Source organism: Calonectris borealis, chromosome 5, assembly GCF_964195595.1.
Source record: "Calonectris borealis chromosome 5, bCalBor7.hap1.2, whole genome shotgun sequence".
In the NCBI taxonomy this organism is placed as follows: domain Eukaryota; kingdom Metazoa; phylum Chordata; class Aves; order Procellariiformes; family Procellariidae; genus Calonectris; species Calonectris borealis.
The window spans coordinates 42,136,687-42,155,926 of NC_134316.1; the positions used below are offsets into that span (position 1 = coordinate 42,136,687).

General features: G+C 40.3%; 1 protein-coding gene across 1 annotated transcript in view; it reads left to right on the forward strand.

Annotated features, from left to right (window-relative positions):
• LOC142083207 (cytosolic phospholipase A2 epsilon-like) overlaps nucleotides 1–19,020 on the forward strand; it is a 33,513-nt gene extending 14,493 nt beyond the window's left edge. Inside the window, exons 7-21 of the mRNA XM_075152445.1 lie at nucleotides 4,352–4,394; nucleotides 5,007–5,070; nucleotides 6,401–6,543; nucleotides 6,691–6,780; nucleotides 7,501–7,538; nucleotides 9,167–9,302; nucleotides 11,193–11,329; nucleotides 12,556–12,778; nucleotides 13,703–13,817; nucleotides 14,552–14,689; nucleotides 14,966–15,073; nucleotides 15,907–16,098; nucleotides 16,579–16,748; nucleotides 17,760–17,946; nucleotides 18,795–19,020. Coding sequence (XP_075008546.1) covers nucleotides 4,352–4,394; nucleotides 5,007–5,070; nucleotides 6,401–6,543; nucleotides 6,691–6,780; nucleotides 7,501–7,538; nucleotides 9,167–9,302; nucleotides 11,193–11,329; nucleotides 12,556–12,778; nucleotides 13,703–13,817; nucleotides 14,552–14,689; nucleotides 14,966–15,073; nucleotides 15,907–16,098; nucleotides 16,579–16,748; nucleotides 17,760–17,946; nucleotides 18,795–19,003 — 1,993 coding nt within the window. The 3' untranslated portion in view covers nucleotides 19,004–19,020. The remainder of the gene's footprint in view (nucleotides 1–4,351; nucleotides 4,395–5,006; nucleotides 5,071–6,400; nucleotides 6,544–6,690; nucleotides 6,781–7,500; nucleotides 7,539–9,166; nucleotides 9,303–11,192; nucleotides 11,330–12,555; nucleotides 12,779–13,702; nucleotides 13,818–14,551; nucleotides 14,690–14,965; nucleotides 15,074–15,906; nucleotides 16,099–16,578; nucleotides 16,749–17,759; nucleotides 17,947–18,794) is intronic.
• The last annotated feature ends 220 nt before the right edge of the window (nucleotides 19,021–19,240 follow it).

Below are 19,240 nucleotides of genomic sequence, written 5' to 3' on the forward strand. Positions count from 1 at the left end.
TTTTTTTCCCCTCAACATAGAAAAGTGGTATCAGGAGTAATTAATGAAAGGGTTTGTGCACTAAAATCGGAGACAATGGATTGCATTACTTGTGATAAACAAAAGAGCCCTGAAAAGGTCTGAAGGACTGAACTGAAGCAGTTGAGATGGGTCACCAGAAAGCTATGGACCAAATCAAGCTCTCCTGTGTGGAACAAGCTCAGCAGGTTTTGGCAAGGGTTTTTGGCATTGCTGGTTGGGGGAAGTGTTGACAGAAATTATAGATAATTTTCAGAGGGGGAGAGCTAACCATAGTGCTAACAAGAAGTACAGCTAACCATGCGGGACAGTTTCTACAAATCTGGTATTGTGATGGGAACAATGACAACATACTTTTTTTGGTAAATATGGCAGTTTATCTCTTAAATTAATAATTATTCCCACCAGCACATTTTGTCTGACACAATTTATCTGAAGTAGTTTTTCATTCCTTCCACACCTTCATTCCAGATTTTACCAATTGCAAGATTTACTATATTAGCCTGTTCTTTCTTTCCAGCATTTCAGATGAATAATATCACACATGAAGTGTAACCCCAGGCCAAGAAAGTTTCCTGGGTTGCACCTACGAGAGTGGCTTTGTCACTCCTTTTTTTGTTTGCCTATTGACCTCACTGCAAAAATTGTGTTTTGTGTTACTTTTACCAAAGAACATTGCAAAAATTCCCTCACGATACACCGATGGGCTGTATGAAATTGATTCCCGCATTCGTTCCCATTATCTTTTCTTTAAAATGGAAGAAAACCTTCATTTTGGTAGCTTGGTTTCCACAACTGCAAGACAAATACTCTTTCTAGTTTTGCCTCACGCTTACGCCACTCCTGCAGCACCTGCACATGCTCACCTCTCTGCTGCCGCTGCCCGTGGCAAGCACTGAGAGCCAAACGACACGGAGAGGAAGGCGTGCTCCTTCCTCCCAGTGCCTTTTCGCCAGCAACCGAGCCAAGGGATTGCAAACGCCCGCCCAATCTTTTATGGGCCCATAACACGAGCCCAGCTGGTGTGAGAGCTGCTGCCCTCGAGCAGCAGTGACAGAAAAGGTAAGGTCGTTGTACACAGGTTGCTGATTTGCATACTTTAGTGCTTTTTGAGTTATTTTCTGGTGATTATCAACGGTAACGTGGGCTTTCTGCCTTGTATTTCCACTGGTAGAGTCCAGCATCAGCATGAGCCTCTACGAGTTGCTACAGGGACAGGGTCCCGCTGGACGAGGTGGCTTCGCTCGCTCAACATCCCCCTCCCCTCCGACTTCTAGTGAAGCCCACACCTGATATTGAGGGGCCACAAAAAGACTTCTGATGAACTAAAAGGTACTTTGACTTTCCAAGGAGAGGTCTGAGGGCCCCAGGGCGTTTGCTGGGTCTGCTGATCTTCTTTTTGGCCTCTTTATATCTTTCAGATGTCCCAAGTTGAGGAGGTGCATCTCAAACAACTCTTAGAAGAATGAAGGACCTCTCTTGCACAACCTTTCATCTCAGCTCCCCCTCCCTTTTCTTTTTTTTTTTTTTTTCAAATGTGAAAGACAATGTTTAAAACAAAGCCCACTTAACACAAATAAATGTAAATAGGTGTACAAAAAGTTGTATAAAAGTTAAACATTAATTATTGAAATATGGCAAAAGCATGATTTTTAGAAAATAAAAGTCTTTTTTTCTTTCTGTAGTTCTGCTGTGTTATTTTGAGAAATTTCCCCCGTGTGCGGAGGGACCAGTAGATCATGCTAGCCATTTGGTTTGGGCACTGCTGAGGAAACTCAGGGTAGGCTGAGTCTCCATCCATCGGGGGGCAAATGTACCGTTCGTATTTGTGTTTGTGGCAGGAAGCCACAGGGCCTCAAGGAGCACTGAAGGCAAAAGTTTAAGTTGAGAAAGACGACAACCAAAGAACCTTTGAGGTGAATACAGTTTTCTTTATCGAAATAGTACCATCCCCCGTGCTTCTCTTGGGTCGTCAGAAAGCTCAGAAAAGTAGCCTTGCACTATGTGGAAGCTACTAAAAGAAGGGGAAGCTGGATCTGACATGAAAGAATTAAGATTTTATATATAGGTATCAAAAAATCCAGATTCTCTGGTGAAATGGAGCACAGTAGTCTACTCCAAATGTGAACTGTAATATGAGAATCTGTATGACTGTAACTTCCCATGCAGTATTGCCAATTTCATTATCAGCCAGGCATGATCTAAAAAGGAGAAGGCGGCAGTTTGATGCGTACCAGGTGTTGGGAAGTGATCCCTGGGCTCACAGAGTCCACTGCGGTCTTAGGCACCCCTTCGACAGACATTTAGTGGAGAAGGATGCCCAGGGACTCTATTCCTGGCTTCCCCTGCCACCGGCCATAGTATGCTCGCAATTCTCATAGTAAAACTGAGGTCTGCATTATAAAAGGGCACAAATCACAAACTGTGACGGAGGAGAGGACAGGAGTGTTAGTAGGTGTAACAAGGGCTGTCTAATAGCAGGTTGGTTGTTAGGGAAATTACTAGTTAGTCCTGAGAAGTGGATGTTATTCAGTGCTCCAAAGACAGGCAAAATATTAAAAGGTCCCTGCCAACCCGAATAGTAAGAGTTCTTCTGCACCCAGCTCAGCTGTGTTTCCAGCCACAGCTGGTCTCCAAAGCTTCAGAGAAAGGTGAGTGCCTTTGCTCTTAAAACAAGTGTATGGATCACCAGGTTGAAAAAAAAAAAAATTTAAAAACATCTGTCTTATGCTGTGACCAGCAGAAGCCTTGAAATTCAGGATATAAAAATTGGAAGTGCAGTGTGGAGAGTAACCAACAAGTGACAGCAGCTGGGCTTCTTTACAGCAGCGACCGCAGAGGTGACACCCCAAGAGGGACATCTCAGCCGTCGGTGCTTAATGCCTGTGTTGTCCTGGTTCTTCCCAGAAGCCTTCCAAGCCGTTCTGTCCAACACTGCAGGTTCTTCCACCCTTCCATGATTGAAGGTCATGACTTGGACATCCTAACTATCAGCCTAATTTTATACTTTGCTGATACCAATACCTCAAATAATACTACACTCTACTGAATATTTACCTCCATGAAGAGACATCCTTTCCTGCCTTTCCACCTTCGTTTCACCAGGCTATTTAAAAAAATGATCCTACAAAATTCTTAAGTAAAATTTTTTTTCCAGTGTATAACTGTTTTTTTTGGGGCATTGGGTTTTTGTTTGTTTGTTTTTGGGGTTTTTTTTTGGTTTTTTTTTTTACTGGAAAGTTTTTCCTGAGTGTTCTGCACTGTATTTAGCCAATTCATATTTTTCTCTTAAAGGAAAATACTGATTTGGAAATGAAACTTTAAACTGTTTATGAGCTTTGAAATTTTGGGAGAATTCTTTGTCATGGGAAACTTTACAAAGCTATTCTCATGTGTGTTTATACGGAAATCTAATAGTTATGATAAACCTTCTCTTAAAATGGATAACAACAATGTCATTCATCTGATTTTAAAGGAAGCATATTGCCTGGTTTCAGGTGAGATGAAATACATATCTCAACTATATAGCTATGTGAGACTACAGAGTGTATAATCCATAGCTTGTAAAGTCTGAATAAACAGCTCATACTGTCGGCAGCAGGTTGAGGAGTTGGTGCTCAATCCTTGTAATTCTATGTATGTATGTATTCCCTTTGGACTAATCTGGGTTATTGAGATACCATATGAATTTACATCTGCAATTTAATAAAATGGTAAGATATCCTTAATAAGACATTTTTCTGAGGGAAAAATATTTAAGAGTATAAAAATTGGCGTCTGCAGTATATGAACCTACTTCTGCCCCTAGATGGATAAATGGAAACACATCTACACATATAGTGATACATTAAAATCTCATGTGCATTTTGCAAATCACTTTATAGAAGTGAGTACAATTTCTTCCACCATTATGGTGATTTTTGGAAAATTGTGGAAATCTAGACAAGTGTATTAGTTTTTCAAGTACAAAACTTTTGGTCAAACCGTGTAATGACCAAACCAATCAAGATGGATATAACAGCCTCCAGCTCTCCCTAAACTCAGTATGGCATGTATCAGAATTCATTGCATGGTTTACTAAAGCAAGCATGAAAAACCACAGCAGTAAAAGCCCAGCTTCATATTCTATTATGGGTGGATGGAAAAACTTGCAACTCAGCTCATCATCTAGAATTATGCTTGGCAAAAGCTTTGAAGTATTTTGGAGTGAGAATGTTAAAGTCAGAAATGTCAAAGTTGATGGGGGAAAACGAGTAATGTGTTAACTCATAGACTTAAGTATTTATCTGCGTTGTCCCACCCATGACATTATATTTTCCATTTTGTTTTTCAGTCTGGACTATCCTGATAGCATCATTACTAACGGAGTACTAGTGGTAATGTATATTTCTTAAAGTCTTTCCTGTGCCTGCATAACAAGTGTTTCATACTTTTAACTCTGGAAACTTTGAGCTTGTCCCAAAGCCAGTACTATCAGCCACGCTGTCCTACTGAGAAAAAGGATCTGTTGCTGGCACTAAGGATCACTGTTTTCCCGTCACTCCAGTGCAGTGCTACCTTCTTCAAAGGGACGCTGTGAGGCTGCTGTCAGCATGCATGTGCCACCTACTTCCTTCTATAAACTTGAATTTTCTACCCCTTATTTCCTTCCCACATTACACCCAGCACTATCAGGGGTTAATGAAGAAAGTGATAAAACACTTATAAGAAAAGTCCCATATCTCAGTATGCCTATTATTTTGAATAGGTCTCATCTTCTTTACTTAACTGTCTCTCCAAGTTCAAGCAGCTCATGAGTTGTTCCTCTTTACTTTCAAACTCAGAAAAAATACCATGTCACTATTGCCCTCATGTTATCTGAAGACATAGTAATAGGTAACAATTGTGTTGCTCATTGATCAGCTAAAGGGATTGGTTGAGAACAGTATGAATCACTTGCAATGACATCCACACTTCTCACGATCATTATTTATCCTCTCTTGTTACAGGCACGTGAGGTTTCCTGTTTGGAGGTTAGAGTGGATACGGGGAAGCTGAAGCAGCAATCCACAAGTGAGGTTATTGCTTCATTAACCTATTGTTTTTGTGTTGTAACAGATGTTGAAAAATTAATAATCTGTTGTACATGTTACTCCAGCTGTGTCACATAATACTTGGTTTCGCCATGCCCCACCTTGCGCAAAGATTGCATCTGTCAAAATTCAAGTTAGTCAAGTATTTAGTTCCAATCTTAAATTGATGCAAAAATAGAGCCATATATACTAGAATTAAAAACTTGGGCAAAATTATGTTAGTTATCTTTGTTTATTGCTTGTTCAAAATGAAATTTTTTAACTAAGTTGGATCTTCTTTTAATATTATCTTATAATTAAATTAATATGTAGAAATCTTATCCTGTACATTTAATTTGAGTTTGAGTATGTACAAAGTTTCTGCACATTCAGGGTTCTGAAAGAGATTTTTTTGGTTGCTTGAGCAAAAATAATAAACTTAAGCTCTTAAATTGTAAAATTGTATCAAAGGGGTCTGCACAAAATGCAAACCACCACCAAATCAGAACTTTGCCTGTAAAATGTAGCTGTAATAAATATAGCAGGACTCTTCACTAGTCTTTAAGTTCATTCAAATAAACAGTAGCTTGTGTAAAGCTGCTCATGGGGCAAATCTCAAAAAATCATGGCTGTTTGGAGATAATTCATGAATGGAAAAATTGACCTTTATGAATAAAATGGTAGCAGTGGCTGAGTTGCATTATAGAAAGTTTCAGACTGAAATGTAACATGGGGAGGAAAGGTCAGTGACCTAAAATGATGTGCCTCTTGGCCCTGATCTTGTAAGAGAGCAGCATACGGTCTCTCTGTAAACGTAAAGGCTTTTCCGCACAAGGAGCACAGCCTGTGGGTTGACAGGTTGTTTCAGTTCTGGTGACATGAGGGCGCATGTCAAGCAGTCTGCTTGATTTTTGGGTTTGAATCATTTGACTATTGTAGCAGACAAAACATACAATAAAATGTACATGATGAATCAGAACAGACTGACATCAAATAAATGACTCTTATTCAATGTGAATAATCCAAAATGCCTTTAAACTGACACTCCTTTAAATCTAAATCTTGCTTTTATTTATTCATGGAAAACACCTACCAAATAGCACGCTACAGTATTTAAAAAATACGTGATTTCTGTGTATTAATGATTTATGTGGATCCACCAAGATGTTTTATATCAGTTTTCAGTCTGTTTCAGTCACCCAAAGTCTACTTAATCATCGTGGTGTAAATCAGACAAAAGGCATGCAGAGTAGAAGCGGGTTTTATTTATTAGTTATGTGTGTTTGCTTGGAATAGTTAAAATTCTCTTTGTTCCCTGCCTCTATGTTTAGATCAGGAGCTTACATTTATAGTGAAAGGATCCCATGAAGGGAGCCAGAAGATTTTGCTGGACTCTGGTCCCAGCCTCAGGATCATCGTATTTCACTGCGTCATAAATGACCAGGCAAGGCTGGATATCGTATTGCCAGAAGAGGTACGTTCCCCTTCTGTATGTTATCAATAACCGCAATGAAATCAGAGGAGGAAATTAATGTAACCAGTAACTGAACTAGTTAGGAGAAGCCCCAGAGACGGCAGACCTTTCATGTGCGCATCCCTACCGCCTTTTACATTGTTTCAGCTGGCAGAGAAAAATGAAACGGAGAAATCCGGGGTCCTTTCTTTCCCTCTGAATTCACTCCCTTTGCAGAAGGAAATAATAGTAGAAGAGGTGAGTGCTGTGAACCTTTTGAAATAAATATTTTCAAAATGTGCTTAATATTGCTCTGCTAGAAATAAAGTTACTAAGTGAAGAAAATAATTATGTAAAATTGTACAGCTATTTATTGAAAATCTTAAAAAAATTAAGACACTCATATTCACTTTTAAGGAAGCAGGTGTTAACAATATTTATAATAATACGAAAATCATTGCAAACCTGCATCCCAAAATTAGAATTAAGTGGTTTCAAGGAACAAAAATGACCATCATATGCATTCCAAAATTTCTTTTTGGGTATTGGGGTAATTCCAGAATGGCTAGTAATTAAAAAAAAAAATCCAGAATATGAGCTTAATTCAGATCTTAACTTGTCTAAATATTGATATTGAGAGTGCTTTTGTATGTAATTTTTTTCTTCTTCTTCTTTTTTTTTAATAAGGTAACTTGTCTCATTCTTGTTGCTCCTTCTAAGTGCGCATACTGTGAGCTGGTGTAACGTGCAAGCTCGTGGCACACTAACTGCCCCAAACAGACAGGCTTGTTAGATAAAAGAGAATTTGATTTCAGAGCAGGGAGTGAGACTTTGGTTAATTGTACCAAAATAATGTCCTTAGCCATATGAATTATTATTTGAGAACCTCCTCTCTTACTGAATGAGTATTTCCTGAGCTTGAAGGAGAGAAAAGTTTTAAAATTTGGTGGTAATTAGCTTTATTTTCTGGATTTCTAGGATCATTCTTTTCACTTGTGCTTGACAGCAAGAAAATGGTAAGATAGCCTCTTTTTGTCCTATCATCCAGGATTACTGTAAACTAGTTATTTAGGGTTTTTTCTATGATAGGCGGGGAGACGAGCGCATGCCGCGTGAGTGCTTTGTCCTGTACTCACGCGGTGCCTGAGGTAAGTGCAAGTCTGCTGCAGTTACAGGATCGTGCAGGTCAATAGGAGTTTATGCGCTGTGGTAGGTTTCTTCGGAGTAAATTGCCTATTTTATGACTACTATTCTTAGACATGAGTAAAACTGCACTATTCACATGTTAATTTTGTTGCCCGTTTATGCCAATAGTCAGATCTGCATAATGACTGAAGTAAACCCTATTCCTCTTTAGCTTTGCAAAGTCACCAAAACAAACATAGGGCAGCCTGGTTTCTGCCCCTTCTGCTTCACTGAGCAGAATGGGAGCTGAGACCTGGTCAGATGCACCTCTGCCAGCCCACCTGCAGGGACAGAATTGCACCAGTCATAGGTAAAATTGAAGACAGTGAGGTTTTATGGTACAGCTGAAAACTTCACAGCATCCTTACTCTTGGGTGATATAAAGAAGGGAAGCAAGGTAGATTTTCAGAGCATGGGAGAAGGTTGTGTAGGTGAAATTCAGAGCAGAGGAAGAAGAGCTACCTGCTCAATCTCGGCCCATAACAAAACATATTGAAATGTAAATCTAACAGATACAGATTTATAGAGAGAGCAAGAGGAATTTTAATCTACCGCTAAAAAAGTTGTTTGTTTTTATAAGGTCAATCAATTGACCTTATTCTGTTTTCAAAATTACACTGTGATATACCAAATTTGCTGAAGGACAGAGGTTACTAAGTTTAACCCTTGAAACATTCATGTTTGTGAAATATTGGTGACAGTAATGTTCAGGATAGAGTTTGCAGCCACCAGAGGGTGATGTGACCCAGAAGAGTTGGTCAACAGTGGGTGCTCTTCTCAGTAACGAGTGTATTTGTGTTGTTGAAGGCACAAAACATTAGCTGCCGTTTGATTGGTTTTGTACCCTTTTTTCAGCAAATTTTTTGGCTTGTGCGTCACATTTCTCAGGGGAGAAAATTCAGTGTGGCTGCCCATGTGGAAAAGGTTATGGGTATTCTTATAAATCTGTTCAGCACAGAGGTGAAAGGCTGGATTTCACGGGACAGAGGCTGAGGGGGGGGATGATGCTGCAGGACTTGCTCTGCAGTTTAAGCTCCATCACACAGCTCATTAGGACCTTCACTTTAAATACTGTCAGTGACCTGTCAAAACCTGATAACAGGTGATGGTGGCATTACTTGGGTTTTCCAGGATGTCACGGTGACAAAAAGAAATGGATACAGAAAAAAACACTCCTGAAATTTCTCCTTTTGGTGATCTTTCCCCGGCTTGTGTCTCTTGTCTCTGTGCCCATGTTCACAAGAAGTCTAAAGCACCTTGGAAACTCCTCTTCGTTCTCACTACTACTCCTTGCTGCCAGTAGAAATGCTCCTTTTTCTTCTGTTCCTTGATCAATATGCAGACTTGGAAACAGCTTGTTTTACAGATGATTTGTGGAGTTTACTGACTACCTGCCCTACAGCTCTTGAAATCAGCTATAAATGACACGTGCATTGATTTGTCCCATTATCTATTCCAGCTCAGGAGACCTGGATGTGCGCTTGGGGTTTAGCCTGTGCGTGGAAGAGCAGGACTTCCTGCGGAAAAGGAAGAAATATGTTGCTGCTGCTCTGAAAAAGATTCTTAATTTGGAGGAGGATCTGAAAGAGCACGAGGCAAGCCAATACAGTCCCTGGTAGCAACTCCTCTCCGGGGATCGGGGCCTGGCTCACCAATTGAAACCACAAATAAAAAAACAGCTTAATTAATCCTGCTGTTCTGGGACAGGCCTGGCTACCTAAGTCAAGAGAAGCATAGCTGGTTCCGGCAGCAGAGCGGGGAAGGCAGGATAATGCCTTTACAGCCCCCAAAACTTCCCAACAGGTCCTCAGTTCAACCCATTCCTGTTTATACTTGATATTGCTCATGGGTCTTAGGAGGAAAATTTGTAGTGGGCAGACATGGAACAGCCGGCAGATGCTGCCTGGGAAATAGCGTGCCTTAGCTCAGTGACAGAGGCAAGGCGGTGGTCATGGCATTTGTAACAGGTTTTGAGGGGAGGAAGCAAAAATTTTCACACAGACATCTGAATAAAAATACTTTGGGTGGTTTCTGCAGCAGAAAAGGTGTATTGCTGGGAAAACTGACTACTAGAATAAAACCGTCAAGCTGGAAAAGAGAAGTGAATCTTAGCAGCATCGTTGAGTTGTGTAGATGAAATAGCTGATTAAAAGTGTAGCTTTATCACTGTAGCCCCTGCTCCTGCCTCCATAATTCAGTCATAAGTTTTGTAACTGCTTATGCCTAGCTGGGTTGTTGAAAACCAGAAAAGTACAAACATACCAACAGCGAGAATCCTTTCTAGCTGACAATCAAAAGAAATAGTGCTGTGGGTAGGGTACAGATTTTTAAAAAATCATATTTTGAGTTTCAGAGCAGAGAATAATATAGGAAATAAAGTATTCAAAAAAGCTGGAAAGAAGGTTTTTACATAGCTGTCTAAGAGTTTCCTGACACATAGAAAAGTGGTTGAGGTGGTAAGACCAAAGGTGTTTTTTGAAAAGGTCTAATTACTCTGTCTCTGCTACTCATGTATTCAACTTCAAAATTGTGGAAAAAATCCCCTCTACTTTGTTAACTGACTTACATTTGAACTGGAGAAAAAAAAATCATTAGAACTTTAATTCATAATGAAAAAGGTTAGAAAATGTAAAAACCAAAATTAACTTTTTGAGATTATTCTAATTTGAGTTAAGATGATCAGATTTTTCCTCATTATTATTTTATAAAATTTCCTACATTTTAAGTTCTTATCAAGTTTAGTTTAGTTTGGTTTTTTTCTTAATTTCATAGAATGGGAGAAACATTTTCTTCAAGTTTTATTCGTTGACTTTAGAACAGCAGATCGCTTGATGAAATTAGAAGCTAATACTAAAAGGTATAAATAGACATTTTCCATAGGGTGTGTAAGCATCCACACAACTCAAGATGCTAACAGAAGCAAAGGGTGTACCAGATCAGGAAAAGATTAAGAGAAGAATAGTCTGTCTCTTCAATTACACTTGGACCTTGGAGGGGGGGAAGCCCTACCGATGATTGTGCTTCAGGACATAAAGTAATTAGCGGCCTGAGGCCAGGAAGGCTTCAGCTATTGTGTGGTCTGGCTGATTACAGGGTGCTGTGTGTTCTTCTGAGACACTGGTCATTGTTAGAGGCAGAATCACGGATCCCTAATCTGCTCCGGCACGGTAAATCCTGTATTTTCCATGACAGCTTCTAATAATACACTTTGAGAAGAATTCCAGACTGATGAGGTTGATTTCCAATTATCTATTAAGTAAACAGCCTCCCGCCCACCCAATGTGAGCGGGTAAGACATAAGCCTTCCCTCTCCCGTCAGTCAGGTGGCGGCAACAGAAGCCTTTTGCACAATCACATCCTTTTTGCACGAAGTAAGGTCACTGCTCGTATCAGTGCCTGTAACCGGTTACCTGGTTTCTGCAGTGAGGAGGGTTGCTTGTCTCTAATACCTGCGTGGCTTTCGCTCCTTCTGCCGTGTTGAACAGGTGCCGGTGGTGGCCATCACGACGACCGGCGGAGGGACGAGATCGCTGACAGCGATGTATGGCAGCCTGCTGGGTCTCCAGAAACTCAATCTCTTAGACTGCATTTCCTACATCGGTGGTTTATCGGGTACCACATGGTGAGAATGACCCAAACAAGGTTTATGTTTGCACTCTCTTTGCTTAATACTGTTGACTGTTTGTACCGCACCGTCAGCTTATATGGCACTTAGTAAATCAAAAGCATTTCCATTTTCCCCACAACCTCCTCTGTGTCCACCTAGAGCAAAGAAACAAAACGTACTGAAAAGAGATCCATCGTCACGTTCATCAGCTGCTTTTGTCACCACGCTGACACAGTCTATGCCTGATATTTTCATGTAAATGCTCTATTACCTTTTCATATTTTATCAATTATACCTTAGACTGAATGCAACGAATTTGTCTTTAGACTGGAAATGGAAGAAAGATGGGAAGAAGAATTTATGCCTGCATTTGCTGGTTATTCTCACTTCCATTTTGGATTTAGAGTGCATCTCCCTCTGGTAAAAGGTGTATTTGGGGCTAGTGGAATTAATGTTGCTGCAGACAGTCCAACAAATGATGCCAAGTTACTGACCTCGGAGAGACTGCAGCTATGGTTGCTCATTATAAAGTGCTCTCTTCTCCCAGTGGGCATACGGCAGATGATGTCGTATTTAAAATAACTTAAGTATTTAATCATGTGGGTTCCAGGTAGCTCCACTCCTCTACACCTGGTTGGAAGTGGAGACAGTTTTTTTGCACTGAATTGTATGCCAGTCCTTTTATATAAGTCCAAACCTTAATGGCAGGTTTGTCTAAGTATTTGCCGAAATTCTTTTAAGTTCTCTGTATGTATGTGGAGATCGGAGCATACCTGTCTGTGTTATGATTTCAAGGAGACAAGTAAGAATGGTTGTACCAGGACATGCCCAAGACCCACGAACTGCCCAGTTCTCTCGCTGGTAGGAGCCAGTAGCAGATACTGGCAACAAATATGAGACTAGAGCAACTAGTAGTGACTGCTCCCTAGAATACTTCCCACCTTCCAAGAGATGGATTTTCTGAGGACTTGTGGAGTCTTTGTATTTAATAGTCTTGGGCAGATTTTCTCTCCCTTGAATTTCTCAGATCATTTCTGAGCCCATATAAACCTTTATCATCAAAACCAGGAAAGCTTGGAGGTTTTGTTTGCTCTTGAAATGAGAGTATTTCAGGTATGTTTAATTTTCAGTTGTGAACCTTGTACGAATTGAGAAACAGGCAAACAGGTTGCACAAAAGTTCTCTGAAGCCAAACCACAGCACTACTTCTCTTTCATTATTTTCTTCTGATGTTTTTTCAGGACAATGGCAAATTTATATGAAGATGCTAATTGGTCACAAAAATATCTGGAGGATGCAATCAATGAAGCTCGCAAGCACGTAACCAAGTCCAAGATCTGCTGTTTTTCTTTGGATTGTCTTAAGTACTATTATAATGACCTGATGGAGAGGATTAAAGAAGGACGTAACACTTCTTTCATAGACCTTTGGGGGCTTGTCATTGAATCCATGCTACATGATAAGGTATTAGTCCTTTTTTCCAGAAACCTGATGAACTTCTATAGCTATAAAGGAGAAGAAAATAAATCCTGGGATGCCATTCAGTACTATTAATGCAAAGAATTAGTTTTGTGGTTGATTAAATTCTGTATATTCAGATCCATTATTAAAACACTACTCTTGCTTAAAGTGAGGTTGACCTTGAACTGAAGGAGCCATGACTTTGCAGTCAAAGGTGTTCTTTCTTCTTAAAGAAAGAAAAATCCTGAGAAAAAAATAGTTTGAAATGTAAACTAATCATTTTGGACATGAAATATTCTGACTAGAAGAGGCACTTAAAAATTTGAAATAATTTACTTCACTAGCATAAATGAATATACACATTTATAAAGTGACTTAGTTATAGACTGCCTGTGAAGATGATTCAAATAGCGGGGAAGATCATGCTGTAAATATGTTATCAAGTTTTAAGAAAGTGAGAGAAATTTTGGTACTTCAAAAATAGTATAACTTAAGTAGTTTCCTTCTGGCTTGTGTTTATATAAGGAAGTTTTAAATTGTCATGTGCAATAGAATATATTCTTGCATATGAATATACTTGCAAAATATATTAAAATATGATAAACTCTGTTCCCTGAGATCCAGCCAAGGAAAATACCTTACCTTTCGCTTAGCCACATATTTCTTCTTGGCAATGTTTTTTTTTCCTTGCTGAATCTACAGTCAACCTCTCTACATATCTCAAAATCCGAGAACCCATATAGGGTGTAGCTGCTGCTTATGGGATACTTGCCAAGTTTGGAATATTCCATGGCAGATATTTCTGCACAATCCAGTGAGCTCAGAACGGGAAAGAGAGCCCGGATAAAGCTCATAATTCAGACTATATTATTTCAAGTGCAAGTTGTTTTTCACTTCATTCCGTTAACCTTTTTTAATCAAAACCAGAAAGACGAGCATAGACTCTCGGACCAACGGCAGGCTGTGGATAATGGTCAGAACCCGTTGCCCATCTATGTGGCCATCAACCTCAAGTCCAGCTATAGTGCTCAGGCGTTCAGAGGTAATGGTTATGATCCAGATTTCTTAACAATTTTATAATTTACGTAATCTGAACTAAGACTAAATACATGTAATCAGCTTTGATAATACAACAAATCCTTTCATTCTAATCGCAAAAAAACCCTTTAAAATTTCACATAATAGTGACGAACGCTTAAAAATAAAAAATCCAAACATGTTTAGTCTTTAGAATTTGAGTTCTCTACGTTGCCAGAAGCAAAAATATATTTATACCACAGAAGATGCCAAACTCACAATTTATGCTGGTCACACAAACCTTGTAATGAAACTAATCCTTATGATTCCATATGGTCTTATTTTGAACAATTAAAGGGAAACCTTTGAATTTTTGGGTGGCAGTATTTTCTCTGGTATTAATTTTCACAGTGTTTGTTTAATATGAGCAGCTTGGTACATGACGCCAGGTGAATGCTAAGCTCTCTGTCACTGGTGCCCTTAAGGGAACAAGTTATAACTGAGCAACACATGCTTTTGGGTAAGATTATCTGCACAGAACGCTTATGGTTTCATTCATACCAAGGCTTTTCTGCTGGAGACTGCTGTATAAAAAGATGTATATTCTCTCAGGGCAATAGCACTGCTATAGCTGGTGAACAGCATTTTATTAACTAGCCAGTGTCTTTCTCATGATTTCTTCCTGCTCTCTAGTACTCTTCTGTTTAGCAGTAGTTAACATGTTATTGCCTTTCCATGATCTGGCTGCTGTCGCCGTAGAGTGGCTGGAGTTCACTCCTTATGAAGTCGGTCTCCTGAAATACGGAGCGTCTATTCGCGCGGAACACTTTGGAAGTGAATTCTTTATGGGAAGGCTGGTGAAGAGGCTCTCAGAGACTCGGATCTGCTACATGCAAGGTGACTATTGCCTAGAGGGAAAGGTGGCCTACTCGAGAGGCAGCTGGGGCGAGCGAGCACGTGGTCGGTAGTGGACAGCCCTGGGAAGACACCAGCAAACAGGTCAAACAGGTGTGAGTTTGCATTAGCAAGGACATACTTAGGAAGTATGCCCACAAAGATATTCATCCGGACAGAAAGGAAGTATCCAAGGGGAAGGACTGAAGGTATGTATCAATTAAAATTCTTCCAAGACTATTCCACCAATCAGTTTCTATTCTTTCTTTCACATTACAGGCATGTGGAGTAGTATATTTTCCATAGATGCAATGTATGTCTGGAATTTGGCTACTGATTCAGAGGACTTCTGGTGTAGATGGACCAGAGACAGAGTGAAAGATATCGGTGAGATGTTTTTGTGTTGTTGTTTTTTTTTACCACCAGTATATATTGCTTATATTCTGTGCAGAGGTCTAATACCTAAAGAGATGCTGTCGAAGGCAGGGAAGGAGAGATGAGGAAAGCAAAGCAGAGAAGTCAGCTAAGAAATTTTTCTGCCTGATTTAGAAGAACTAAACTGTGCTTCTTTGGCAAAGCTTTGGCAAAGCTGTGCCTTTTTCTAAGGGACGTACAGACACAAAACCAGTCTCCAGCAGACATGTAAAAATAATGTTGTATTAAGAACACGTGTTAAGATTAAGTTAGGATATGGTCCTCCTTGACTGCTAATACTGTCGGTAGAGAAAACATCTCTTGCAGAGGGCTGTTTTCTCCACTGAACTGCCCATGGAGAAAGCTGGCTCTTGCTGTTAATTGCACAGGGAGCCTGGAGTGGCTGGCCTCCTAACTTAGCTAATGTTTGCAGCTGGGTGACATTCATGTGCTTTCTGAAGGTGTCCTGTTCAAAGGCCAATGTTGTCCTCCTGTATGTTTTGGGACTCGGCTCTCCCCCGCACCACACGCTGCAATAGAGGTGGGCATCATTCGAGGAAGCCTGGAGTGGGAGGTGGTGCTTACTGCCTGGCAGCTTGCTGCCTGCAGGTAGCTGTCCTTTAATTCACTGTCTAATGCTGAGTTTTATTTGGTAGCATAGACCTTAAGGGCTTATAACTATCTTTTGATTTACCTTTGGGGTGGGGGATGGTGACAACTGTGTTTATTAGTTACTCCATTTTGTAAAATATTGATCATTTCAGAAAACGGTCCTAAACTCAGAGCTGCTTCTTTCCTTCTTGCAGAGGAAGAACCCTTTCTGTCCATGAATCCCTATGAGATAGACACGTGTCTATTCACTCCCTCGAGCACCCTCTCCTCTGCTCTGCGAGATGTCTTAACAGGACGCCCAACCATTGCACAGTATCCCAATTTTATCAGAGGCTTCCAGATGCATAGCAAGTACCTGGAGAGTGAAGGATTTTCCACCTGGCAAGGCACAGTAACACAGCATGTTTTTCAGTAACATTTTGAGGAGGTTTAGGTTTGGGAATTCATTTAGGATTTCCAAGGAGGAGGAAGAGACAAGACTGGCTTCTTCTGAAATTCCACTTCTTCCTTCCACAAATGGAAGACATGGAAGCCAGATTTGAACAGCATTTCATTTTTGGGAGGGATTGAGGGGTGAAATTGAATTTGGTTGTTGGGGATTGTGTTCCAGTGGACAAGGTGAGCTCAGCCTGAGGAGGCAGGAGGGATCTCCCCGTTAGGGCCAAAGCTGCTTGTGGTGTCCAGGAAGGAAGGAAAGAAAAAGCTGCAGTGTGTCACTTACTCCTGTAAATCAGTGCTGCTAGGGAGTCAAAGGAAGGCAGGGAAAATGGGAGGCAAAATTCTCCTTTCTTCCCTCTTTAACTTTCTACAGAGGAGCAGTCAATCTTGTTTTTTATTTGTTGTAACAAGAAATGTTTGGGTTTCAGACACAGTGATAGACTCCTTCCCAAATAAACTGATGGAAACAGCAGACGATGAGCTCTCCCTGGTGGATACTGGTTTTTTCATCAATACCAGCTACCCACCACTTTTGAGATCAAAGAGAGAGGTGGACGTCATCCTGCATTTGAATTACAGTGGAGGGTCCCAGACACTGGTAAGAACAGCCACGATACCTGACACCTCTTTTCCTTCATGGTCTTTTGTTCTCTAGCACTTGTCAGTTAAACCAACTAAGTTTCCAGTACTGGTATGGGAATTAGATGATTATTATATGATTTATTATTTAGATTATTAGGTGGTTTATTTCTCAGTAACTAAGAAAGATATTAGAAGATGGCGATGGATTCAGGCATTTTAAAATCATCCACTGCGGTGGATCCAAGAGTTGTTGAAGAGCTGACTGAGGAGCGTTCTGGAGCTCTGATACTGATTTTGGTTATCCTTGAACTGAGCAAGTTACAGAGGCAACGGAAAGTCCTGACAATATTTTAACAGATTAAATGGGAAAACCTATGTGTCTCTGGGCCTGTTTATCTCATATCAGTCTTAGGGAAATGCACTGGCTGATGTCAGACTAGATTAATAATGAAAAATAATATAATTAGTGTTGCACACATAATGAGAATAATACAAAAATAAACATAGGCTTATAGTAAATATAGCTGTTGAAGTTTTTCTTTCATGAGGTCATATGGTATGTTGATAAATGTATTTGTTAATAGGGAGTCATTATCAAACAATCACAAACTATGCAGACGACAGAAAGATTGGGGAAAATGGTAAATAATGAAGAAGTCAAGACAATGACGCAGAATAATGTGGACTGATCTGTTCCTTCTCCGTTCTTGCAGTTTCTTTGCCTTCCCCTTCTGAACCTGTTTCATTGGAATTATAAAATCAGTCCTCTGGTTTTTGGCTCCATTTGCAAGCTCAAAGAAAGTGACTGTTTTCTTGTTTTGCCTAAAGCAATGCAGAAAATAAGAAAAGCTGCAATGTCTGGTGTGGTTATGGCTGTTTCTGTCTGAAACTTAACATCTTCCCAGAGGAAGAGTCAAGCCTTAGAATATTCGTGTTAGCTGATGGAGTTTAAAAAATCCAGGTCTCTGGATCTTTACTGAGTTTTGATTCTTTGTATTAATTTTATTTATTTTACTCATTCATGCAGCCTCTGGATCAGATTGCAAAGTACATCTCGGGGCAAGGAATCCCATTTCCCAAAATTGAGATAAGTGAGGAAGACAGGGAAAACTTGAAGGAGTGCTATGTGTTTGAAGATGCTGGCAGTCCACGAGCTCCAACAGTGCTCTTTTTCCCCCTAGTAAATGACACCTTCGTGAAATACAAAGCTCCTGGTGAGTCATCTGTGGCTAGCAATTTTAATAAAAAGTCACTTGCCCCGTGTGTCCTTTCCATTTCATATCTAACGTCTCGCTATCATCTCTGACCTTCTTTCCAGTGCCGGCATTATCAGTCTCATCACTGACAAAAATAACTGGTCTGTGTCAGTAGGTCTGAACTGTGAGAACTCCAGAAGGTTTCCTAATACATCTGAGATGAAAACAGACATTTACTCCACAGGGCTTTAACTAGAGATAGTATGACGTTAAAACTCCCAAAACGCATACAGCAAGGGTGGCAGGTCCTCAACACAAGCAGTTATACTCTTATGCACTTCTTATGCACTGCTGCTTGCAAACAAAGATGGAGGCAAAACCTTCTGGGGGTTTTGGTGGTAGCCCATTCATCTGGGTTTTGTTCACATGTTTAAAACTAATCTCCCAGATTGAGGACTGAGTGGACAGAGATCTTTGTTTTTGATATGAACTCTGTCCTTGTCTGAGTGCCATCATTTCTCCTGTATTTTCAGTGAAAGGGTTGTTATTTCATCCAGTAGAAGAATATCTTGTTTTCCTTTTGCTTGCACTTTTCTAGTTTGGGTAGCAAAGACTTTGTTATCCAAGGAGTGGTCTACAAGCGCTGCTGCTGATAATCAATGTTCTCATTCCCAGCTGTTTGGGTTTACATCATTTTTGGACAGAGGCTTGATCCAGAAGCTGAAGGATACTCTTATGTCCCTCTGGCAGATCATATCTTTCCCTCCAAATCTGCCTTTTCTACCTATAATTACTTAAATGATTGATATGAGCCACATACTGCAAGAAAACTTTATTGGTGCATCTCTTTGTGGTTTGTCCCTCAGGTGTGGAAAGGACTCCTGAAGAGATGGCTGAAGGCAAAGTTGATGTCTCCACTATCCTCTCCCCATTTACGACAAGGGAGGTGTGTTTTAGTGAAGAGAATTTTGACAAACTGGTGAAACTGACTGATTACAACATCCTGAATAACGAGAAGTTGATAATTCGGGCCTTGCGCTTGGCAGTGGCACGGAGGAAACAGAGGAATTATTAGCCACCACCTGCTAGCTTTAACCTTCCACATGATATTTCTTGGGTTGCCTATTACCTGGTGAGATCAGGATGTTTGATGCTTGGCAGTGTTACTTGCAGTAGACATCGCATCATCCTGAGGATGTGCTGGACTCCAACTCGTCCTATTTACGTGACTGTTCAGGCGAACAGGTTGGAATTTACCAGTGGTTTAATCCAAAACAAACTTGAAAGCAGCAAATTCGTGTTTAGTTTTGTT